Here is a 23558-nt window from a genome sequence, read left to right on the forward strand (position 1 = left end):
TACTCCCCCGCCCGCCCGCCGCCCCCCGCCCGCCGGCCGCCCCCGCCCGCGGGCCCGCCGCCCGCCGCCCCCCGCCGCGCGCTGGGCCGACCCCCCCCGCGCCGCCCGCGACCCGACCCGGCGCTCGACGGACGCGGACCCCGGGGACCCCCGGCCCGGCGCTGGCGGCGGCGGCGGCGGCGGGGGGGGGTCCCGGGTCCGTCGCCCCCCCGGCCCGGCCGGCGGCTGCCCAACGGCTACTACCCGGGGCACGGCGCCGGAAGGGGCGGCCCGGCCTCCGCGACCCCTACAGCGAGACGGACGATGACTGCTGCTAGCGGCGCCTCCGACGACCTATCGCGACAGGGCGCCGCCGCGACCGGCGGCGCGACACACCGCGGCGGGGGGGGGGAGGAAGGAAGCCGACCCCCCCTGCCCTCAACCCGCCCGCTCCCGGGGCTATGGATGAGTTTTATCATCTGGAGGAGCCGCCGCCGCGGGGGGCGGCCCCGGGACCCCCCAGACCCCGCCCGGGCCCGGAGGAGCCGCCGCGGCGAGGGAGGGGGGGGCCCGCGGGAGCGGAGCCCAGGGGGCGGGGCTCCAGGCCGGGCGACGACACCGGGCAGCGGCGGAGCCCCCCCGGCCGAGGCACGGAGGCGGCGGGGCCGCGGCCGCCGCCATTGCATGAACCGAGTTACCGCACCCAGAAATAAAGCGAAAAAAGACAAAAAAAGACAAAAAAAAAAAAAAAAAAAACCAACACCCCACCCCCCCCCGAAACCCCCCGAACAAACGGAACCATTAAAAAAAGAGGAATTTTGGATCGAGCCCTTCTCGCTCCTCCCGGGATCGGGCCCCGGCGGGGGAGGGGGGGCACGGGGGGGGGGCCCGGCCCCCTGCAGCTCCGGTTCCGCGGGGGTGGGCAGTGGTGGTGGGGGGGAGGGGCCCCTCTCAGCGGGAAGCCGGGCCACCACCCCCTCTCCCCCCCCGGGGGACCCACGCTTCCGGGCGCCCGCCCTGCCCCCCACGGCTCCACCCACGCGTGGGCAGCACGCGGAACTTCCGGAACCGGGGGCGAAGGGAGGGGTTTCCCCGCCCGGGTCCGCTCCACGCGCGGTTGGGCCCCCCCCCGCCGTATCCTGGCCCGGGGACGGGGGAAACTGAGGCAGGGAGAGGCGGGGGCGAGCGGCCCAAACACCCCCCCCCCGGAAACCCCCGCATCCCAAAAATGAGTGTTTCCCCCCAAAGTTGGGCCAAGCCGGGGGGGGCAGAAACCCCGCGACCCCTCCCCCGAGACATCAAAGAACCAGCGCCCCTTCCCCCCGGGAAAGCCCCTCTGCCCCCCAAATTGAGGGGGGGGGGGGCACCGAGGGTGGTGTTACGGGGACACAGAGCGGGCCTCCCCGCGCCCCCCACCCCCCCGACACCGCGAGGCAGCAGCTGCACAAACCCCACTTTTATTTCGTTAAGAAAATAATAATTATACAAATCGGGAGGGGGAGTCGGGGAGGGGGAGTCGGGGAGGGGGGGCAGGGCCAGCCTGGAGAGCCCCCCCCCCCCCCCAACCGCAGAGCCGGGAGTCCATCACTGCGGGGGGGTCACCGCGGGGGGCCCACCGGGGGCCCCGAGAGTCCGTGTGTTCCCGGGGGGTCCCCGTGTTATTCCCCCCCCCGGTTCCCTGTGTTCCGGGGCACTCCCCGTTCCAGCGCCCGGGGGGGGGGGGGGGTCCCCGTGTCCCCCCTCCACCACGGGTGCTCCCCGGGGGGGGCTCGGGGAGGGGCAGGGGGGGGCTCAGCACGCCCCGACGGCGCGGACCCAGAAGCCGAAGGGCGCGGGGGGGGGGCCCCGAGCAGCGGCCGGGGGGCCCCCGGGGGGAGCGGCGGCTCCTCCACCTCCAGCCGCGCCCGTTTGCTCGGTACCGGCACCGGCCGGGCCCGGCCAGACCCCCGCCCCGCCGCTTGCGCCCGGCCCGCGCCGCCGGGGGGCTGCGGGGGGGTCCCGGGGGGGCGGCGGCCTCGGGGCGCTCGGCGGGTCGCGGTACCGGCTCGGGGCGTCCGGGGAGAGGTCCCGGTTGGCGGGGTCCGGGGGCGCTGCGGGGGTCCGGGGTCGCGGGGTTCCCCCAGTCCTGGGTCCTGGGGGGGTCCGGGGTCGGTGAGCTCGGGGGGGCCCCCCCGGTCCTGGGCGCTGCGGGGGTCCGGGATCGGTGAGCTCGGGGGGTTCCCCCAGTTCTGGGCGCTGCGGGGGGTCCGGGGTCGCGGGGTACCCCCAGTCCTGGGCGCTGCGGGGGTCCGGGGTCGGTGAGCTCGGGGGGTCCCGGTCGTGGGAGCTGCGGGGGTCCGAGGTCGCGGGGTACCCCCAGTTCTGGGCGCTGCGGGGGTCCCGGTTCGGGGGGTTCCCCTGTTCCTGGGCGCTGCGGAGGTCCGGGGTCGCGGGATCCCCCCGCTCCTGGGCGCTGCGGGGCTCCGGTGTCGGTGAGCTCGGGAGGTGCGGGGCCGGCGGATGCCCCGGTGCGGTGCTCGGTGGGGTTCCTGGAGGGGTCCCCCGGTGCGGTGCCCGGTGCGGTGCCCGCGGCGCGGGCCGCCAGGTAGCGGTGCCGGGCGGCGCGGAGGAGCAGCGAGAGCTGGAGGCTGCGGTGCAGGCGGAGGCCCCCGCGCTGCAGCCGGCCCCGGTGCAGCTTCCAGACCGACACGGTCAGCAGCCGCTGCGCCTCCTCCATGGCGGCACCGGCGGCGAGTGCGGGGGGGGCGGCACGGCGCGGGGCCTTGTACCCCCGCTGCCCCCCCCAGCCCGCCCCGGCCCCGCCCCGCCCCGCATCCGGCCCCGGCGCGGCTCGGAGGCGCCGGGGAGGGGGAGGGGGCGGAAACGCCGCGGGGGGGAGCGCTGCGGGGGGGGGAGCGGGTCCCCGTGCCCCCATGGGGTGGTGGGGGGTTCCCGTGCCCCCCCGGATCGGGTCCCTGTGCCCCCGTGGGGTGTGGGGGGGTCCCTGTGCCCCCATGGGGGGGTGTTTCTCCGCCCCCGCCACCCGGGACAGAACACATTAAGGGGGGGGGGGGGTGGTGGGGTTAGACGGGGCCGCCCCGCCCCGTGACGTCACCCCGCGCCGTTTCCATTGCGCTGCGAGGGCCCCGTGACGACAGCGAGGCGGGAGGGGGCGGGGCCGCGTCCGGGGGGGGAAGAGAAAGCGCTGCTTCCGCCCGCCCAAATAAGGGCAGGGGGCGGAGCGAGGGGATGGGCCACGCCCCCTCCGGCACCGCCCCCGCGGCTCCGGCGTGCCGCGGCCCTTGCGCGAGCCCTGTTCCCGCGCACACGCGTGCGCAGCCCTCAGCCCCCCGGCACACGCGTGTGCAGCCCCCCATCCCCTCGCACATGCGTGTGCAGCCCCCCGTCCGCCAGCACACGCGTGTGCAGCCCCCCACCCCTGGCACGTGCGCGTGCAACCCCGGCCCCCCAGGCGGGCGTTACAAACCTCTCTTTATTCCCACTCACACTCGGCCCCGCGCGTGCGGCCCCCCCTTGCACACGCGCGTGCAGCAGTCCATGTGCGATGCCCGGCGCGGGCGCTTGGCACTTCACAGCTCTGGGGGGGCGGGGGGTGGGGGCGAAGCGCGAGCCGGGGGGGTCCATGCTGCGAGCCGCCGCGCCCCCCGCTCTTCTGTACAGCTTTTTGGGTCGGAAAAAGTGAGAGAAAGGGGGAAACAGCCCGACCCCGGCGGGGGGGGGGAGTGGGGGCCGGGGGGGCACAGCAGGGACCCCCTCGCAGGGCTGAGGACCGGCACAACTCATCACACGGGGGGGAAACTGAGGCACGGGGGAAAAAAGGGGAGGGACGGGGGGAGAACCCAGGCGTGCGGGGTGGGGGCAGTGTGAGAGGGGGGGTGGGGTCCCCGCGTCCCCCCCCCCGAGCCGGGGCGGTGGGGGGGGCCGGGGGGTGGGCGTGCAGTGGTGAGTGAGTGGAGACGCGATCGGAGCCCGGGGCGGGCGGCGGGTAAGGCACTTGACCGAACGTCAGGAGACCTGCTGGGGGGCTGCCGGGGGGGGGGGGGCCGGACGCCTGGGTTCCCCCCCAGCCCCCTCCTCCCCGGCTGTGTGGGGGTAGGGGGGAGCCGCCGCACCGTGCCTCACTTCCCCCTCGGGGCATGGAGTAAAGCCGGCGCAGAGCCCTGGGGTGGGGGTGGCGCCTGGGGGGGGTCCCTATGCCCTCTGCCACCCGGACCCCCCTGTAGAGGTGGGGTTCCAACCCACGCCCCCCCCCCCATCACCCCACCACCCAGGGTGTCCCCATCCCCCCCCCCGACAGACCCCAGGGGCTAACAAAGGAGGGGGCTAATGAGGAGGAACTGGGGGGGGGTCCCTGCCCATGGGGGGGGTGTCACACAAGGGGCTCAGCTCTGCCCCCCTGCCCACATCCCCATGGGGCCAGGGGGAACACGGAGAGGGGACACCCCCCTTGGGGGGGGGGGGGGGGGGGGGGGCCGCTGGGGACACGGGGGCACCCGGGCAGTGCGGGGGGGGACATGTGCCATCGCCGGGGGACAGAGACAGAAGCCCGGGGAGACGCACCCGCCCCCCGGGGGTCACACAGGGGGACCCGGAGAGACACGGGGACGGGACACACGCAGTCACCTGGAGAGACTCCGGCCCCGGGGGGGACACGCGGGGACTGGGGGGACACATGCAAGCGCCTGGGGAGACACCGGACCGGGGGGGACGTGGGGGGGGGCCCAGAGAGGTGCCAGTCCCCGGGGGGGGGACACACAGGGGGGACACATGCGGTTGCCTGCAGAGACAGCGGCCCCGGGGAGGGCGCACGGGGGACCCAGGCAGGTGCCTGGAGAAACAGTCGGCCCTGGGGGGGGGGGAGGGGATTTGGGGGAGGCCGTGGGGGACCCCCCCCAGTGACTCAGGGCGCCTGGGGGGGGAGGGCTAGGAGAGATGCCGGCCCCCAGCGAGGGACACGAGACCCCCGGCACCTTGCGCCCGAGGGGGAGGCAGCGCAGGAAAGCCCGAGGGGAGCAGCACCCCGGCCCCCCCCCCCGGCCCCCCTAAAACCACTCATGGGGGGCAGCCAGGCCGAGCTGAGCTGCTGCCGCCCCCCCAAGCCCCAAACCCCACAGGGAGGGGACCGGACCCCACCGCTGGGGAGGCCCCACTGCAGCACGGGACCCTCCCCGGGTGGGTCCCAGCCCCTGGGGGGGGTCCCTAACCCCGGGGGAGGGTCCTTAACCCCGGGGAGGGGTCCCTACACCCACACTGCTCCCTCCGCCGTCACGGGGCCCTGCCTGGCGCGGGTCCCTCCACAGGCAGGGGTCCCTACCCGGCCGCGGGGCCCCACAGGGGGGGGTCCGCAGGCGGCGGGGGGGTCACTGCAGGCCCTCCCCAGGGGCGGCCCGCCTCGCCCTCGTGGCCGCCGGGCTCGAAGGGGGGCTCGGCGCCCATGATGTCGGGCTCCAGCTTGCCAGTGTCGTTGATGAAGGAGGTGTAGGAGTCGCCCTCGGCCATCAGCAGCTTCAGCTTCGGGATCCAGCTCTTGCGCACGACGCGCCGCGCGTTGGTGCACATGTCGGCGGCGATGGCGTTCATCTCGCTCTCCTTGAAGTTGGGCGCGAAATTCTGGCAGTAAACTGGGGGGGGGGGACACGGGACAGGGTCACACGGAGCCCTCTGTGTCCCTCCCACTCTACCAGAACCCACCCCGGGGAGTCACGGGGGGCTCGTAGGGAGGTTCTGCTCGGGAACCCACGTGGGCATCTTCCCTGACCCCTGGCATCCCCTCTCTCTGGGGTCCCCCTGGCCCTGGGGTCTCCCTGACCCCTCTCATCCCCTCTCTCTGGGGTCCCCCCGGCCCTGGGGTCCCCCTGACCCCTGGCATCCCCTGACCCCTAATGTCCCCTCAGCCCTGGGGTCTCCCCTGTGCCCTGGCATCCCCTCTCTCCCTGGGTCTCCCGTGTCGCCCCCTTGGGTCCCACCTCTGCCCCGGGGTGTCCCCTGTCCCCCGCGTCCCCCCACTCACACTTGACGGCGTGCAGGACCCGGCTGTCCAGCGGCTTCCGGCTGGGGTCGTTGGTGGACGAGCGGATGCCCGTGCCACAGCTGTTGGCCAGGGTGTTGCTGGGGAGAGGGCAAAAAGCGGGGTGAGCACCCGGGCATCCGGCCCCCTGCCCCGGCGGGACCCCGACACCACGCAGGGGGGAAGCCGGGTGCCCCGGCCCCACTCACCGGTCGAAGAAGGAGGCCAGGAGCCGCCGCAGCAGGACCTTGTGCCGCGTCCCGGCGCTGACGTGGCAGTTCATCAGCTGCGCCCGCGTGATGTAGACGTTGGTGCCTGGGGGGACGCGGGGGTGAGCGGGACAGGATTTCCCCACGGGGACCCCCACCCCGCAGGGTCCCCCCAGCCCCGGCATACCCGTGACGAGCTCCAGCTTCTCGGCGGGGTCCCCCTCGTCGTAGAGCTTGGGGTGGCAGCGGTTCCCGATCTGGTTGATGAGCTCGGCCGGCAGCGAGGCCAGGTCCTGCCGCACCCGCACCCGGTTGCGTGACTCTGAGGTGGCCTGGTCCGGCAGCGCCTCCACCTTCTCCGCGGCTGGGGGAGTGGGGGCAGCAGGGGGGCAGCGGGGGGATGGGGGGGTCAGCGGGGGGCCCGAACCCTGGGGCTCCCACCCCTCCCCCCCCCAGGGGCCCTCTGGAGGTGTCCCCAGGGGCACAGGGACACGGCGACAGCTCCACTCATGGCCCCCACAACCACCACCTGGGGGCGGAGCCCCACCAGGCCACGCCCCTACACAGGCCCAACCCACAGAGGGTGGAGCCAGACAGACCACACCCAGCACCTGCAGCCCCGCCCCACTGCAGCCCCACCCAGAGGTGGAGCATCAGCCCTCCTCCAGAACACAAGCCCCTGCCTGCTTCCAGCCACGCACCCCCAGGGAGGCGGTGCCTCAGCTGGCCACACCTACTTTCCCCAAACCACGCCCCCGAGATGGAGCCTCCATTGGCCACGCCCCCTCCTACACCACACCCTAGAGCCTCAGCTGACCACGCCCCTCCCCTGGCCATGGGTGCAGCAGGTGACCACACCCCCCCGTGGGCGGTGCCTTAAGACCACACCCCCGTGGGCGGTGCCTCGAGACCACACACCCCCGTGGGCGGTGCCTCGAGACCACACACCCCCCGTGGGGCAGTGCCTCGAGACCACACACCCCCCGTGGGCGGTGCCTCGAGACCACACACCCCCCGTGGGCGGTGCCTCGAGACCACACCCCCCCCCCGTGGGCGGTGCCTCGAGACCACACCCCCCCCCGTGGGCGGTGCCTCGAGACCACACACCCCCCATGGGCGGTGCCTCGAGACCACACACCCCAGGCAGATGCCCCTTCCCCAAACGCCACCCCAGAGACGGAGCCCCACCTCACCCCATGGGCAGGGCCTCTGCAGGCCACACCCTGTGGGCGGCACCCCCCGTCCACGGTGGGCGGGGCCTCACCTGCGGGCCCCACGTTCATCATGCTGTACATGGTATACATGTTGCAGATCTGCCGGTACTGCTCGTCCGAGCCCTCCTCGCCCCCGTCCTCCTCCTCGTCCTCCTCGTTGTGGAAGGAGCCGGGGCTGTCGCTCGTGTAGGCGCTGGACGTGCCGCCGGGGCTGGTCTGGTCGGCCGCGCTGGGGCCGGGCGCCGCCGCCGCTGCCGGGGCCGCCCCCCCCACCGCCGGGGCGGGGGGCTGCGGCTGGCGGCCGGGCTCAGGCGCCGAGAACTTGGCCATCTTGCGGCTGCGTTGCCGCCGGCAGCGCCGTCCTTCGTGCCGCCGTCCCAGAGGCGCTTGACCACGAAGGTGCACTGCACCCCGTCGGGCTCGCCCTGCTCCGTCTTCACCCGTGAGACCAGTGGCAGGGCGGCGGCGCCCGAGGGCCACCCCGAGGTCTGCGCCACGGGGCTCTGGGGCTCGGAGGAGGGAGCCTCCTCACCGTGCAGCCCCTGCGAGTCGCAGCTGGGCGAGCTGACCTTCAGGAAGAACTCAGTCCCCTTCTCCATGATCTCCTGGATCTGCAGGAAGCCGGCGGTGTACATCAGCAGGAACTGGTCGCCCACGTTCATGCTGAGCCGCCCTGTGTAGCAGAAGCTGAGGATCTGCTGGAAGGACTGGGGCTGGACGGCGGCTGGCAGCTCCACCACCGCGCTCTTGCTGCTGTTGAAAAGGTCCCGGAAGTAGGAGCTGCTGGCGGCCAGCACGGCCCGGTGCGCCTTGAACGCGTGGCCCTTCACCACCACCGAGACGTCGCAGTACAGCCCCTGCAGCCGCTGCTCGTTCAGGCACTCCAGGATGCTGTTCCCGAAGTTGGGGATCTCCATCTGCAGCGTCTGAGCCATGGCGGGAGCCGATGGGGGCCTGCAGGGACAGGGAGGGGGGCACGGGGCAGGCACGGGGGACCAGGGAGCGGAGTGGACACGTGGGGAGAGGGGCAGACATGGGGGACATGCAGGGACACAGGGACCGCGGACACGGACACGTAAGGAGTGAAACAGATACGGGGGACATATGGGGACAGGGACGGAGGGAGTGGGGCAGACACGGGGGACGTGCAGGGACACGGGGACAGGGACACAGGGACAGGGGGAAGGGGGCAGACACGGGGGACGTGCAGGGACATGGGGACGGGGACACAGGGACAGGGGGAAGGGGGCAGACACGGGGGACGTGCAGGGACACGGGGACGGGGACACAGGGACAGGGGGAAGGGGGCAGACACGGGGGACAAGGGAGCAGCGCAGGAGCACAAGGGAGACGCGGATCGGGGCAGGGACATGGGGGGACACCAGGGTGATGGGGAGCGGAGCAGGGACATGGGATCAGACAGACAGACAAACAGACGTGTGGAGAAGGGCAGAGGCGTGAGGGGGACAGGGAGAGAGCAGGGGGGCAGGACGCAGGGGGACGGGGACAGATGGAGGGGCATCGGGGGGGGAGGGACGAGGAACAGACCAGGCACAGGAGTCAGACACGACCCCGTGGGGGTCTGGCGCTCCCCAGGCACCCTCCCGGTGTGGGGGGGAACCCCCAGATCCCCCCACACCCCCCCCAGCCTGGGGCTGCCCCAGGAACAACCCCCCGCCCCAGGTCGGGTTGGGCTTGAGACACCCCCAAACGGGGTATTAAGGGGCAGGGGTGTCCCGGGGGGGTCTGAGCCCCCCGAGACTGGGGAAGGGGGAGCCCGGCTGGGAGAGGGGGGGTGGCGAGGCCAGATGGACCCAGGGATGGGGGGTGGGCAAAGCAGCAGGAAAGCTACGGCTTCCCCTTTTGGGGTGGTATTTGGGGGGGGGTCCCTGCCCGAGGGGGAGTCTCCGCCTTGGCCGTGGGGACTCTCAGGGGTCCCCAGGCCAGGGGACATCGGGGTGCTCAGGCCAAGGGATCGCCCAGGCCTCGCAGGGTCCCAGCCTCGGGGGGGGGGGGGCCAGGGGCATCCCCTCCCCGGGTGGGGAGGGGGCAGGGGGAGGGGGCAGGGGGAGGATAAGGGGGTCCCCAGCCCCTGGGGGAGGCCGGGGGGGACCCACAGTGGAGGCAGGGGCTCGGCGGGATCCCGTTCCCTGAGGGGGGGATCCCAGTCCTCGAGGGGGCACAGGGGGACCCCAGAGGCTCCCCCATCTCGGGGGCGGGGGGAGGGGGACCTCGCTCCTTGTGCTGGGGACAGAGGGGAACCCCCGCCCTCGGGGGTTGGGGCGGGGGGGACCCACGAGCCCTCGGAGCGGGCAACGGGGGGGGACCCCAACTTCGGGGGGGGGGGGGAATCGGTAAATACCGCAGTCCCGGGGGTGAGCGGGGGGACCCCAAAACACGGGGGGGGGGGGGGGAGGCAGAGGGGATCCCCAGTACTGCGGGGGGAGACACGGGGATCGCCTTCCCCCGGGAAATGGGGGGTAAGGGGGGGTCCCCCCACCCGGGGCCGGGAAGGTGCCGCAGGCCCGGGGAAACGGGGGGGGGGGGGGGGGGGGGGCGGAGCAGGCCCGGGGGTGGAACCCGAGGCCTGGAGGGGGGGGGGGGGGGAAAGCCCCACGGGGGCGGGAGGCGGGGCCGGGGGGGGTCTCTGCCTTACCGGAGGCCGGGGGGGGGGCTGTGCTGGGCTCCGGCCGCTGCCGGTGCCGCTGCCGGTGCCCGTCCCCGTCCCCGCCGCGCTCAGCGGCCATTCATTGTGCGGCAGGCGCAACCAGCCGAGCGCCGAGAGCCGCACCGCCCGGCGCGCCGCCCGCGCACGCGCACCCGCCGCAGGCGCGGCCAGAGGAGCGCCGAGCGGCCCCCTCGCCGCCTCCCACCGCGCTGGGGAGGGGGGACGCGGGGAGGCGCGGAGCCACGGGTACCTCTGACCCCCCTCCGGGGTCAGCTGGACCCCCCGGGGATCCCCCCCCCTCTCCCCGGGATCAGTTCTCCCGGCCGCGTTTCCCGGCGAGCGGAGCTTTCCTGGCCCTCGTGGGGCGCCGTCCTCTGCGGACCACGTGACCGAGCCCGGCGCGCCGCAAGATGGCGACGCCCGTGTGAGGGGCGGCGCGGAGGATGCGCTGGGCGGTGCGGGCGGGTGAGCGGGCGGTACCATCCGGGGGGGAGGTGCCGGGGGCGTGGCCTGACAAGGCGTGGCACGGAGGGGCGGGGCCTGTCGGGGTTTAGGGGCGCCCGCTCTTATCCCGCGCCACGTGTTGGGGGGGGGCCCGGTGCTGCCTGACCCCGCCCCCACCACGCTGCCCTCGCCGCCCCCCGTTTCCCCCCCCCCCCCCTCCCAGGGCAGCTCGGCCGCATCGTTAACCCCCGCCCGGGCCCCCCCCGCCGCCCCCTCGCCATGGACCGGGCCTCCCCCAACGGCTCCGGGGCCCCCCCCACCGCTGGGGCTCCCCCCGCCCCCGGGGCCGGCGAGACGCTGCTCTCCGAGGGCCGGGCCGCCATCCTCTGCCCCGGCGGCAACCAGGTCTTCTACAACCCGGTGCAGGGCTTCAACCGCGACCTGACGTGAGCAGGGGGGCCGGGGCGGGGGCTCTGGGGTGCCTCGGGGGGGATGGGGGGGCCGGGGAGGGCTCTGGGGTGTCCCGGCAGGGTCTGGGGGGCCCATGGGGGTGTCCCGGGGGGCTTCGGGGTGCCTGGGGGGGATGGGGGGGCTCCGGGGGGGGTCGGGGGGGCTCTGGGTTGCCCTGGGGGGGGTCAGCGGGGGCTCCAGGGTGTCCTGGGGCGGGTCAGGGGGGCTCCAGGGTGCTGGGGGGGGGTCAGAGGGACTCTGGGTTACCCTGGGGGGGGTCAGGGGGGCTCCAGGGTGTCCTGGGGGGGGGTCAGAGGGCCTCTGGGTTGCACTGGGGGGGGTTAACGGGGCTCCAGGGTGTCCGGGGGGGGTCGGGGGGCTCTGGGTTGCCCTAGGGGGGTTCTGGGGGGCTCCAGGGTGTCCCGGGGGGGGGGGGTCTGGAGGGCTCTGGGTTGTCCTGGGGGGGTGAGGGGGGTTCTGAGGAGGATAGCAGGGGGCTGAGGGGGCTCAGGGGTGTTCTGGGAGAGCTGGGGGGGGCTCTGGGTTGCCCTGGGGGGGGTCAGGGGGGCTGCAGGGTGTCTGGGGAGGATAGCGGGGGGCTGGGGGTCTTCTGGGATGGGCACTGGGGGGGCTCCGGGGTGTCCAGGGAGGGTCGTGGGGCGCTCTGGGCTGCCCTGAGATGTCCAGGGAGGACTCGGGGGTGCCCTGGGGGGGGCTCCAGGGTGTCCGGGGAGGATCACGGGGGGCTCTGAGGGGGCTGGGGGGGGAGCGGGGGTCGTCCCTGCCCCCCCAGCAGGGTCCCTGATGCCGTGCCCCCCCCAGCTGCGCCGTCATCACGGAGTTCGCTCGGCTCCAGCTGCAGCCGAAGGGGATCCGGGGTAGGCAGCGTATCGGGGTGTACCCCCCCTGGGCCCCCCAACCCCGGGTCCCCCGGCTCCGCACCACCCCCCCCCCACCCCCTCTCTTCCAGTCGTGCTCCCCGGGGAGGAGGGGGACAACGGTGACAACGGTGACCCCGCGCCCGATGGCCCCGCGGACCTGCGGACAGCGAAGCCCGGAGAAGTGTGCGAGGTGTGGGGAGGGGGGGGTTCTGGGGAGGAGGGGGGGCTGCCGCGACACACCCCCCCCCCCCCGCCGGGGGTCTGCGCGCCGAGCCCCCGCCGGCATCGCGCTCTCCGCGCAGGGGGGGCTGCGGGTGCTGGAGGCGCTGGCGGCCTCGGGGCTGCGGGCACTGCGCTTCGCCCGCGAGGTGCCGGGGCTGCGCGCCGTCGTCGCCAGCGACCTCTCGCCCCGCGCCGTGGAGCTGATGCACCGCAACGTGGCCCTCAACGGCGCGGGGGACCTGGTGACCCCCCGCCTCGCCGACGCCAGGTACCCCCCCTCCCCCCCCCCCCAGCCCCGAACCGGTCCCAGCGTCCCTGTGGGGGTGCTCCGAGGGGACCCCGCCGCGCATGCTGGGAAGAGGCGTCGTGCCCATGGTGTTTCCCGAGGGCTGGTGGGGTCTGGGACCCCCGGGGGGGTGGCTTGGGGTCCCCATTTCTCTCTCCCTGTCCCCCCCCCAGGATGCTGATGTACCAGAGCAAGGCGGACAGGGACCCCTTCGACGTCATTGACCTGGACCCCTACGGCAGCCCCGCGCCCTTCCTCGATGCCGCCGTGCAGGCCGTGAGCGAAGGCGGTGAGCGGGGAGGGGGGATCCCGGATGCCTGGGTCCCCCTGGCAGCCCCCTGACCCCCCCCCCCCCACCTCCCCCCCCCAGGGCTGCTCTGCGTCACCTGCACGGACATGGCCGTGATGGCGGGGAACAGCGCCGAGACGTGTTACAGCAAGTACGGGGCCGTGTCCCTCAAGGGCAAGTTCTGCCATGAGATGGTGAGTGCCGGGGGGGGTCCCAAGCCCACCGCGGCCCCGCTGGCGGGGGGAGGGGGGAGCAGCAGGTCAGGACCACCCTGTGTCCCCCCCCCCCCTGCCAGGCCCTGCGCATCGTCCTGCACAGCCTCGACAGCCGCGCCAACTGCTACCAGCGCTTCGTCACGCCACTGCTCTCCGTCAGCGCCGACTTCTACGTCCGCGTCTTCGTGCGGGTCTTCACGGGGCAGGCCAAGGTCAAGGCCTCGGCCAGGTGAGGGGGGACACACGGCGGGGGGGGGTCCTGCGCCCTCCCGCTGCCTCTGACCCCCGCTCTGTCCCGGCAGCAAGCAGGCCCTGGTGTACCACTGCGTGGGCTGCGGCAGCCACCACCTCCAGCGCCTGGGCAAGGTCACGAGCCATGGCACCGGGTATGGCGTGGGGGGGCTCCGTGATGGCGTGGGGGGGCTCCGTGATGGCGGGGGGGCTGCTCACCCCTCGGCTTTCCCCTTCCAGCTTCAAGTACGGGGCAGCCACGGGGCCGCCCGTGGGTCCCACCTGCGAGTTCTGCCAGCAGCGGCACCAGGTGGGTGCGCGGCTCCCTGTGCCCCCCGCCACCACGGCCCCCGCCCAGCGCTGACCCTGACCCCGCGTCCCCCCCCCAGCTTGGTGGTCCGGTGTGGGCCGAGCCCCTCCACGACCCGGGCTTTGTGGAGCGGGTGCTGGCGGCGCTGGAGAGGAGCCCGGGGCGCTTCCAGACCGAGGAGCGGATGCGGGGGATGCTCAGCGTCGTCACCGAGGTACCGGGACAGGGAGGGGGACGGGGGCAGCTCCGCCATCCCGGGCTCGAGGCGGGGCCAGGATCCCCCAAATTCTGGGGCTGGCACTGACTCGGCCGCTCCCCGTGTGCCGCGGGCAGGAGCTCGGCGACGTCCCCCTGTACTACACCCTCGACGGCCTCAGCAGCACCATCCACTGCAACACTCCCTCCCTGCTGCAGTTCAGGTAGGGCCCTCCAAATCCCCGGGCTGGGGCACCCCCACAGCCCCTGGAGCCCCCAGATCCCCGAGCTGGGGCACTCTGACCCCCACAGCCCCTGAAGCCCCCCAAGTCCCCGGGGCTGGGGCACCCCGACCCCCCAAATCCCTGGGAGCCCCCCAAATCCCCGGTGCTGGGGCCCCCTACAGCCCCTTGGGCCCTCCCAAGTCCCCAGGACTGGGGGACCCCTGCCCCCGACAGCCCCTGGAAACCCCCAGTCCCTGGGGCTGGGGCACCCTGACCCCCCACAGCCCCTGGAGCCCCCCCAAGTCCCCTGCCCTTCCTGCCCGGGCCCCCCCGACGGTCCCTGGGGCTCCGACCCCCGCGTCCCTCCGCACCCCAGGTCCGCCCTCCTGCACGCCGGCTACCGCGTGTCGCTCTCCCACGCCTGCAAGAACGCCGTCAAGACGGACGCGCCGCCCGCCGTGCTCTGGGACATCATGCGCTGCTGGGTGAGGAGGGGGCTCGGGGACCCCCTCATCCCCCCGGGGGCTGAGCTGATCCCCCCCACCCCCTCCCCGTCTCCCCCAGGCCAAGATCCACCCCGTGAAGCGCGAGCGGCTCGCGGAGACCAGCCCGGCTTCCCGCATCCTCTCCGTGGAGCCCACGTATGACGCTGCGGCAGCCCCCCGCAACCCGCCCGGGGACGGGGGGACCCGCTGACCCCCCCAAAAATGATCCTGACATTCCCCCCCCCCCCTTTACCCCTCCCAGGCTCCAGGCCTCCTTTGCCCTCCGTGACGACGCCAACCCCAGCTCCAGAAAACGGGGCTTGAAGCGGTTCCCGGAGAACCCCGAGGCCTTCTGGGGTCCCAAGGCCAGGGCCAAGCCTGGGTAAGGGCAGGGGGGGCTTCTTGGGGGGCCGATGCCGGGGTTGGGCTCCAGCAGCTGCCCCCAAACCTCCTCAAAGACACACCCCCCCCCCCCCCCTCCCCGGGACCCCATGACAGAGCAGTGGGAGGGAAGGGGGCCTTGTCCTCCCCTTGTGGGTGTCCTCTCTGCCCCCCTCAGCCCGCGCCCTCCCCAGGGGGGGTCTCTCGCCCTCCCTGCAGGAGAAGCGGAAGCGACACCAGAACAAACGGACAGCGCGGGCGGACGACGGCGCCAGCCTGAAGGGCTTCCCCTGCAAACGCTTCAAGGAGGTGGGTCGGGGACGAAGGGGGGGGTGGGGACAAGGGGGGACCCCAGGGACAAGGTGGGGCTGGGCCCTGCTCCACCCCCTGCTCACCACCCCCTCTCCCACAGGGAAATTGCTCCTTGGGCACCGAGTGCTGTTACTCGCATGAGGGGGGGCCCCCGGATGCCACCCCCACTGATCAGCCCCATTAAAGCGTGCCTGAGAAATGTCTCGTGGTTTTTAATGTACTTGCGAGGCGGGGGGTGCGGTGGGGGGGCCATCACAGCCCCCCCTGGCCCGCCCCAGGCACCCCGTACTGCACTGTGGCCACGAACGTCCGGATCTGCATGGGCTGCAGCGTCACCTGGCGCGGGTCCACTTTGGGGACTGGCCGGGGCTGGGCCGGACCTGGAGAAAGAGGGGAGGGGTGAGGGGGGGACTGGGGGCTCCCGGGCCCCCCCCGGACCCCCGGTACCTGTGGCGGGGGTCCAGACCAGGCGGGAGACGGCGTCGAGCGGCAGGTCTGCTCCCAGACTCATCTCCTGCACCGAGGCGACGGTGAAAGCCGAGAAGAGGTTCTGGGGAGGGAGAAAACCCAGTCGGCGCCCGCGCCGCGCCCATCCCTGCGCGGGGGCCAGGGGGCTCGGCCCCACAGCGCGCGGGGGGCTCACCAGCAGGTCCACGGTGACGGGCTGGGAGCCGTTGGCGCTCTCGCCCCTCTCGAACTGGTGCTCCAGCCGCAGCAGCACCGTGCCGGCGTCCCAGGGCATCAGCGTCAGGAGGTGGACGTTGGGCGGCAGCTCCCGCCGCAGCGCTGAGAACTGTGGGGGCAGAAGGTGACGGGGACCCCCCCACGCAGAGCCTCCCCCCAGCCCGGGAGGACCCTCCCACCTCACCTGGCGCAGGCCGGGCTGGCCGCGGCGGTAGGACGGACCCTCGCCGGGCGCCAGCACCGCGTAGGGCGCCATGACCAGCTCCTGTGCCAGCAGCCGGTGCCGCTCGGCCGCCGACTCCACCGTCTCGAGAAGGACGAGGTGGCGGCCACGGACCACCAGCCCCTGCTTGTCGGCTCCCGGCTCGACCAGCGGCTCCCCCACGCCCCGGTTGTCGTCGTACAGGAGTCGCCGATGGACCTGGAGGGGACAGCGGTCACGTCCCGGCGCACCCCCCACCCTGGGGACCGCCCACGCCGCGGCCCCTCACCATCAGCTCCAGGGAGCCGTCAAAGATGCTGCTGCCGCCCTGCGCCCGGTCCGTCAGCACCGTCAGCTGGACCTTCTGGTCCTGGGGGCGGGGAGGAGGCACCACTCGTGTGATGAGCTCTGCCCCGGGCTCAGCCCACTGCCTCCCCGCCACCGCGCCACAGCCCCTACCCTGATGAAGATGCGGCTGGTGACCGGGTAGTAATTCCCCGCCACGGGCTCCGTCTGGTTCAGGTTCCAGGTGGGACGGTAGTCACGCCTGGGGGGAGGCAGAAAGTGGTCATGGGGAGGGGGACAGGGGTCTCGGGGGGCCGCGGCGAGCGCCCGGGCCGGCCCCGACCTGCGCTCCAGGATCTGCCGCCCGTTGGAGTCGGTGTAGAAGTGGGCGTCCGTCCGCAGCGTTGTCTCAAAGCGGCTGATGATCTCCTTGCCCCAGCCGTCCCTGCGAGAGGCAGGGGGTGAGCGGGGGGCTGCGGGGGGCTGCAGGGGGGGCTCCCCCTCCCCAACTCACGCCACGGGGATGGGCCCCACGGTCCACTCCAGCTCCACGTAGGGCTGCCCCGCGTGGAGCCGCACCACCTGGGAGCACCACGAGGAGAAGTTCTGGTGGACCTCCTGCACCAGCGCGTTCTGCGAGGGACACGGTGGGGGTCAGCATCCTGGGACCCACCCCCAGCACCGGGGATGCCCCTGGAGACCCCACTGCACCGGGGACACCCTGGGGATGCCCCTGAAGACCCCCCAGCACCAGGGATGCCCCTGGAGACCCCGAGGCACCGGGGACGCCCTGGGGATGCCCCTGGAGACCCCGAGGCACCGGGGACGCCCTGGAGATGCCCCTGGAGATCCCCCAGCACCGGGGATGCCCCTGGAGACGCCCCCAGCACCGGGGACGCCGTCCCCACCACCCACCTTCACCAGGTACGTGGGGACACGCTTGGAGCTGGAGACGGGGATGGGCTCGGAGCTGTTGGGGCGGAAGATGTAGGCGCCCGAGGCCTGGGAGCTCTCGTCGTTGCCGACGCTGGAGTTGTACCTGGGGGGAAAACAGGAGGAGGAGGTGGAGAGGTGGTGGAGGAAGGCCCCGCACGAGGCACCCGGGTGCTGGGGCCCCACCAGTGCTCACCAGTAGAAGCTCTGGAAGACAGGCAGCGAGATGCTCTGGTCCAGGTTCTGGATCTCGCTCAGGTGCCCGGTGAGGGGGTCGAAGAGCACCCGGACGTGCTGCGGGGCCGGACGGCGGCGGTCGAGCGTCTGCCCCGTCCCCGCTCAGCCCCCTCCACACCCCCAGCTCCTCCCAGTACTGGTTTAACTGGGCCAAGGGAGGTGCGACCCTACCAGGGGGGTTAACACTGGGGGCTTCCCCCCCCCAGGGATCAACTCCTGCCCTGGGACCCTGTGGGGGAAGACCCCAAACTGCGCCCGCTCGTTGCCCAGCGCTTGGGGGGAGGATGCGTCCCCCACAGTGGCCCCATACCTCATTCTGGATCTCCAGAGGCTGCGAGGACGCTGGGGTCTGGGTGGGGGGTGCGCGGGGGTCCCCACGGCTCAGCCGGGAGACCCTGAAGGTGCTGAAGCCAAGGGCAGGTGCGGAGGCCTGGAAGAGGAGCTCCCCCGCGGCGCCGCCAGCGCGGCCCCGCAGCCAGCGGGTGACGTTGGAGACGGGGACGACCTGGGGACGGGCAGGGAGGGTCAGGGGGGCTGCGGGCAGGCGGGTGGGGGGCTGCGGCAGCCGGGCTCACCTCGCTGGGCACGGGCTGGCCCTGGGGGTCCGTCACCGCGTAGGACGCCCCATTGACCGGCAGCCGGACGGGCCAGGACAGGCGGCGGCCCAGGGGGTTGTAGACGATGACGCTGAACTGGGGGGCAGAGGGGGGCGGCACGTCAGCCCTGCCGGGACCCCGCAGCCCCCCCCCCGAGTCCCCCCGAGGTGCTCACGCGGGCGGCCGCCTCCGTCAGGGGACACACGCTGACGTTGAGGGCGTTGCAGAAGACAAAGTTCTCCTTGCTGCCGCTGAGGCTGGCCAGCGCGTTGGCGACCAGGAGCTGCCGGGAGCGGGACACGGTCACGGGGCACGGCCGGTAACGAGGGGCAGTAACGACGGGTGCTCGCTGGGTCACCCCCCCCCGCCCCCGGCCATGGCTGCTGGCTCCCGTCCTCTGGCCACCCGGACCCCAGCTCGCCCCCAAAACGCTGCCCAGGGTCAGGGGCTCGTCCCCAAGACTGCCCCCGACACCAGTTCACCCCACGGACACGGCGCTGGCTCACCCCCAGCTGCCGCCCCCGGCCCCGCGCCCCCCGAGCCCCCGCCGTGCCCCCGGCCCATACCTGGCAGCGCTCCCACCCCGCCGCCAGCTGCCGGGCGTAGTCGTCGGCCACGTGCTGCTTCTCGGTGCCGGTCACGGCGTCGTGGTGCTGGGCCACGGCCACGGCTTCGCCTGCGGGGGGGCGAGGAGGCGTCGGAGGGGCCGGGGAGGGGGGTCCCCGGGGACCCCACGCTGGCACTTACGGAGCACGGAGCTGTTCCCACGGCCGTAGGGACCCTCCCGTGCCGCCGGCCCCGCCACAGCCTCCAGCTGGCTGCAGATCTGCCGGGAGGGAGAGGAGGGTCAGGGAGAGGAACCCTGGCCCCAGGAGGGGGGACCCCGGCCCTGGGAGGGGGGACCCCGGCGCCCCGGCCGCCGTCCCACCTGCAGAAAGTTGCTGCTGAGGCGCTCGTAGCGCTTGAAGGCCGGCCGGCTGGTGAAATAGCCCGTCCAGAACTGGTGTGGGCCGTCGGCGTAGGGGAAGAAGTCGTCCGTCTTCAGGGACCTGCGGCAAAGCCAGGCTGCGTCCATCCGTCCGTCCGTCCCGCCCAGACGCCGGGGCTCCCCTCGCCCCTGGTCTCACCAGGAGAGGTTGGCCTGGTGCAGCTCCCACAGGTAGCAGGACGGCGTGGAGTAGAGGACGTGGACGCGGCTGCCGTTGGCTTGCTGGGAAAGGCAGGGAGGGGGTGAGAGGGGCAGGGGGCTGCGGACGGCGGGGACGCTGGGGGGGGACGCAGGGGGGACCCCGCTCACCCTGGCGTTGACGTGGGCGATGAGCTTGTCCATGTTCTTGAACCAGAGGTTGGCGTTCTCGTAGTGGAAGTCGGAGCCCATCGTCATGATGATGTGGTTGGTGCGGTAGCGCTCGGCCTGGGGACAGCAGGGACGGGTCAGCACCCCCATCCCGGGGGGGTCCCAGCGCCCGGGACCCCCCACCCGGGGACGCCCACCTGGGTGGTGGCGATCTGCAGGAAGGCGGAGACGACGCTGTCCACGTTGTTCTCCTCGCTCTCCTCGTCCACGACGGGGGGGTCAGTGCAGAGCTGGTCCCAGCAGAACCCCGCCGGAGGGTTGTAGACGTTGGGCAGGACGCCTGGGGACGGGGACACGGCCAGGTTGGCGACAGCCGGGGTCAGGGACAGCCGGGGATGGCGCCGGGGACAAGGGGAGAAGCCCAGGGGGAACCCAGAGGACGGTGGCAGCCCCGGGGAAGGACAGAGGGGCAGCGGGGAGAGGTCGGCGGGGGGACAGGGGACAGGAAAAGGGGACGGGGGTCTCCCAGCCGGGCACCCCAGGGCAGGGCCACCCCCGGGAGGGGCTCAGGGGACCCCTGAGGGACCCCGCGCCCGTCGCACCGGTGAAGAGGTCGGCGGCCGGGGGCTGCAGGCTCCCGCTCGCCCGCCACAGCATCTCCATCTCCCGCCGCTCCTCCCGCGCTGCCTTGTCCTGGTGGTCCACGCGCCCCACGAAGAGCCCGTCGTAGCCCATCTGCGGGGAGGGGGAGGGGGTGAGCCCGGCCGCCGGGGTCCCCGCGGGGCCGGGGGCCGGGGGGTCCCACCTGGGCGAAGATGGCGGCCAGCTGGCGCGAGTGGCCGAAGGGGTCGATCTGCCAGGCGACGCGCGGCGCGCCGCAGGCCCCGAACGCCCGGCGCAGGAACCGGCGACCCAGCGCCAGCTGCTCCAGCGCCGGGCCGTAGTGCGCCGCCGCCTCGTCGCTCATGCACCAGCCCCCCCCCACGAACTCCAGCCGCCCTGCGGGGACGGGGGGGCAGCAGCCCATGACCCCAGGGGCACCCCAGGCTCCTCAGCCTCCCCGCGGCCTCCCCCAAGGACACCCCAACCCCCCCCCAACATCTCTGCGTGCCCCCCCCCACGTCCCCATGTGCCCCCAAGGACACCCCAATCGTCCCCCCCTTTCCTGTGTGTCCCCAAAGACACCCCAATTCCCCCCCCCCACATCCCTGCACACCCCCAAGGACACCCCAACTCCCCCCCTCACGTCCCCGTGTGCCCCCAAGGACACCCCAATCCTCCCCCTCCATGTCACTGTGTGCCCCCAAGGACACCCCAATCCTCCCCCTCCATGTCACTGTGTGCCCCCAAGGACACCCCAATCGTCCCTGCATGTCCCCACGCACACCCAAGGACACCCCAACACCCCCCCCCACGTCCCCGTGTGCCCCCAAGGACGCTCCAATCCCCCCCCCCAATCCCTGCACACCCCCAAGGACACTCCATTTCCCCCCCCACCCCCGCCCCCGTGTGCTCTCCATGACCCTCAGGGACACCCCAGCCCCCCACATCTCCACACGTCCCCGTCACACACCCCCCCCCCCCAGGGCCACCCCCCGTCCCCGCGGCGGCCCCCACCCTGCTCGACGAGCTGGCGCACGGTGCGGCGCGTGGCCTCGTCCTGCTGCCGCCACCAGCGCGCCAGGAAGGCGACCTCGGCGTAGACGAAGCGGCGCGAGGGCTCGGCCGCCAGCTGGGCCACCACCGCGTCCAGGATGTACCTCACGCCCGCGTGCTGCACCTCATTACGCGCTGCGCAGGGACCGCGGTCACGGCCGCGCCCGCGGGGACGGGGGGGACAACGGCACGGCGGGGAGGGGACACGGAAACGTCCAGGGGTCACGGGGAAGGGGCACAGGAAGGTCCGGGGGACGAGGGGACAGGACATGGGGGCACAGAAACGTCCAGGGGACACGGGGAGGGGACATGGAAACGTCCAGAGGACGTGGGGAAGGGGCACAGGAAGGTCCGGGGGACGCGGGGAGGGGACATGGGAGCACAAAACCACCAGGGGACATGGGGAGGGGACACAGGAAGGTCCAGGGGTCCCAGCACTGTCCCAAGGGACAAAAACCAGCGGCAAACCGGGGTCCCACCGCCGCGGGGGGGACAGCGGGCAGAACGCCAGGCCCTGTCCCCGTCCCCAGGGCAGGATTTGTCCCTCTGCCCCCCACCCCCTCCCCGCCCCCGCCGTGGGGCCACAGGCTCCATCCCCGGCACTCGGCGTCCCTTCGCCCCCGCACCGGCCTCGCCGAGTGTCACCTCGTCCCCGTGGTGGCCTTGGGGCCGTGGCAGCCGTCCCCGTGGCAGGGGGGGACCCCCACCCCCACCCACCTCCGTAGTAGTACTGCTCCACCGTCTTCAGCCAGCCGACGTCGTCGTGCGTGTGGGCCACCAGGTGCACGTTGAGGAGCCCGGGGCGCGTCGGGGGACACGACTGCGGGCGCCAGTCGAGGTGCTGGGGGCGCGCGGACGGGGCTGTGCCCCCCGGCGCCCCCCAGTCACCCCCCCCCCCCCCCCGAAGGGAGCTGCTGGGGGGAGGGGGCTGCGGACCGGAGGCCAGGACGCCTGGGTCCCCCCCGCAGCGACAGCCCGGGGAAGGGGGGCTGTCACCCCTGTGTGTGTGACTGTCACCGGCCGGCCGCGCCACAGCCCCCTCCGGGACCCCCAAACCCTCCTCACCCCCCCCGCGGGCCCCCACCCCAGCCCATGACAGACCCCAACCCCTTCCAGACCCCCACAATGTCCCAGTTCCCCTCTCCCAGTCGCCCGCTGCTCCCCCCATCCCATCTCTCCCAGCTCCCCCAGTCACAGCCCGGCTGCCCCATCCGTGCTTCCCCAGTTCCCACCAGTCTCTCCCAGTATCCCACCTCCCTCAGACCAGTCTTCCCCAGCTTCCCAGTTTCTTCCAGTCTCTCCCAGTCGCCCGCTGCTCCCCCCATCCCATCTCTCCCAGCTCCCCCAGTCACAGCCCGGCTGCCCCATCCGCGTTTCCCCAGTTCCCACCAGTCTCTCCCAGTATCCCACCTCCCTCAGACCAGACTTCCCCAGGTTCCCCGCTTCCCAGTTCCTTCCAGTCTCTCCCAGTCCCCGCGTCCTCAGTGCTCCCAGTCTCTCCCGGCCCCCCCAGTCCACTCCAGTGCCCCCAGTGCCTCCCAGTTGCCCTAGCCTCTCCCAGTTCCCCCAGTTCCCGTCTCCCCAGGCGGCGCGGGCGCCCCCCCCGATGTCCCCCAGCGCCCCCCCGGAGCCCCCGGGCCCGGAGCCCCGGGCCCACCTGGTACCCGCAGCCCGCGGCCGTCGCCGCCCCGAGCAGCAGCAGCAGCGCTACGGCCCCGGGCACCGCCATGCCGCTGGCGGGCGTGGTCATGTGACCGCCCGGCCACAAGACCCGAGGGCTCCGCGCCCCGCCCCTCCCCTCCCTCCGGGCAAGCTGGAGCCAATGGGCGGCAAGGGGCGGGAGAAGCCGCCTCGGCCACGCCCCGCACTGCTGCGCGCAGAGGCGTGGCGTAACTGTGCGCTGCGAGGGCTCCACGGGCGGGGCGGTGACATAACGGGCTTGGCGCCAATGAGAAGAGGGAGCGCCCATGATTGACACCGCGAGTCGCTCCACGCGGGGCGGGCGTTAGCAACGGCTCCTCCAGAGACGGGAGAATGCCCAGTAACCAATGAAGTGCGGCAGCTCCCGAAACCCCGCCCCCGCCGAGCCGCGGTCGGCGGAGAGCGACAGACGGGCAGCTCTCTCCTCCAATGGGACGTCGAGGAGCCGGACCCCTCACGGGGGCGATGGCGCCGGGGTGCTGAGGGGAGCGCTCAGGTCTGGCTGCCCCCGGGGCTCCCCTCGGGGCCTCCTTCACCCCCTCAGGGCCCCCCTCGGGGCTCCCCTTGGGGCCCCCGGGGCTCTGCCACCTCCAGGGCTCCCCTCAGGGCCCCCCTCAGCCCTCCCCAGGGCTCCCCTTGGGGCCCCCGGGGCTCCGCTAACCTCCAGGGCTCCCCTCAGCCCCCTCAGGGCCCCCTTCAGGCTCCCCTCAGCCTCCCCACAGCCCCCCAGGGCTACTCACAGCCCCCCTCAGAGCCCCTGGGCCCCCCTTCAGCCCCCCTCAGCCCCTCCAGGGCTCCCCTCAGGGCCCCTGGGGCTCTGCTATCTCCAGGGCTCCCCTCAGCCCCTCCCTGGTCACCCCTCAGCCTCCCCACAGCCCCCCAGGGCTCCCCAGAGCCCCCCCAGGGCTCCCTTAAGAGCCCCTGGGGCCACCTCAGCCCCCCCCCGGGCCCCTCAGCCTCCCCAG

The 23558-nt window shown here is 73.8% G+C and overlaps 4 protein-coding genes across 5 annotated transcripts; 1 reads left to right on the forward strand and 3 right to left on the reverse strand.

Moving 5' to 3' along the window:
• Nucleotides 1-1682: 1682 nt before the first annotated feature.
• Nucleotides 1683-2736, reverse strand: LOC142360397 (uncharacterized). Its single transcript, XM_075412602.1, is given in 3 exon segments — nucleotides 1683-1845; nucleotides 1848-1903; nucleotides 1906-2736. Coding segments are annotated over 3 exon segments (921 nt in total). The 5' UTR covers nucleotides 2696-2736; the 3' UTR covers nucleotides 1683-1770.
• Nucleotides 2737-4867: 2131 nt separating this feature from the next.
• NACC1 (nucleus accumbens associated 1) lies at nucleotides 4868-10175 on the reverse strand. Its single transcript, XM_075412554.1, is given in 7 exon segments — nucleotides 4868-5600; nucleotides 5990-6087; nucleotides 6196-6301; nucleotides 6383-6559; nucleotides 7460-7750; nucleotides 7753-8363; nucleotides 10066-10175. Coding segments are annotated over 6 exon segments (1575 nt in total). The 5' UTR covers nucleotides 8345-8363; nucleotides 10066-10175; the 3' UTR covers nucleotides 4868-5289.
• Nucleotides 10176-10275: 100 nt separating this feature from the next.
• TRMT1 (tRNA methyltransferase 1) lies at nucleotides 10276-15201 on the forward strand. Its single transcript, XM_075412553.1, has 17 exons — nucleotides 10276-10542; nucleotides 10745-10967; nucleotides 11794-11849; nucleotides 11942-12042; nucleotides 12155-12342; nucleotides 12534-12649; nucleotides 12731-12843; nucleotides 12945-13093; nucleotides 13167-13250; nucleotides 13336-13405; nucleotides 13485-13619; nucleotides 13739-13824; nucleotides 14201-14309; nucleotides 14389-14465; nucleotides 14572-14691; nucleotides 14885-14999; nucleotides 15103-15201. The coding sequence occupies exons 1-17, from the start codon at nucleotides 10521-10523 to the stop codon at nucleotides 15184-15186; spliced, it is 1848 nt and encodes a 615-aa protein (XP_075268668.1). The 5' UTR covers nucleotides 10276-10520; the 3' UTR covers nucleotides 15187-15201.
• MAN2B1 (mannosidase alpha class 2B member 1) lies at nucleotides 15199-22660 on the reverse strand. 2 transcript variants are annotated; one of them, XM_075412550.1, is made up of 24 exons: nucleotides 22550-22660; nucleotides 21610-21712; nucleotides 20854-21027; nucleotides 20042-20235; nucleotides 19839-19971; nucleotides 19434-19576; nucleotides 19237-19353; nucleotides 19067-19149; nucleotides 18868-18988; nucleotides 18687-18765; nucleotides 18506-18615; nucleotides 18115-18222; nucleotides 17919-18035; nucleotides 17654-17848; nucleotides 17303-17400; nucleotides 17089-17212; nucleotides 16688-16806; nucleotides 16517-16618; nucleotides 16348-16435; nucleotides 16178-16258; nucleotides 15871-16107; nucleotides 15646-15795; nucleotides 15450-15552; nucleotides 15199-15382 (listed from the first exon to the last, which is right to left on the reverse strand). In XM_075412550.1, the coding sequence occupies exons 1-24, from the start codon at nucleotides 22640-22642 to the stop codon at nucleotides 15255-15257; spliced, it is 3000 nt and encodes a 999-aa protein (XP_075268665.1). In that variant the 5' UTR covers nucleotides 22643-22660; the 3' UTR covers nucleotides 15199-15254. The 2 variants fall into 2 exon arrangements, with proteins under 2 accessions (XP_075268665.1, XP_075268666.1); XM_075412551.1 differs by lacking the exons at nucleotides 20042-20235; nucleotides 20854-21027; nucleotides 22550-22660 and having other exon boundaries at nucleotides 21610-21687.
• Between the last annotated feature and the right edge of the window lie 898 nt (nucleotides 22661-23558).

The sequence above is a fragment of the Opisthocomus hoazin genome, unplaced genomic scaffold (genome assembly GCF_030867145.1).
Source record: "Opisthocomus hoazin isolate bOpiHoa1 unplaced genomic scaffold, bOpiHoa1.hap1 HAP1_SCAFFOLD_115, whole genome shotgun sequence".
Taxonomy (NCBI): domain Eukaryota; kingdom Metazoa; phylum Chordata; class Aves; order Opisthocomiformes; family Opisthocomidae; genus Opisthocomus; species Opisthocomus hoazin.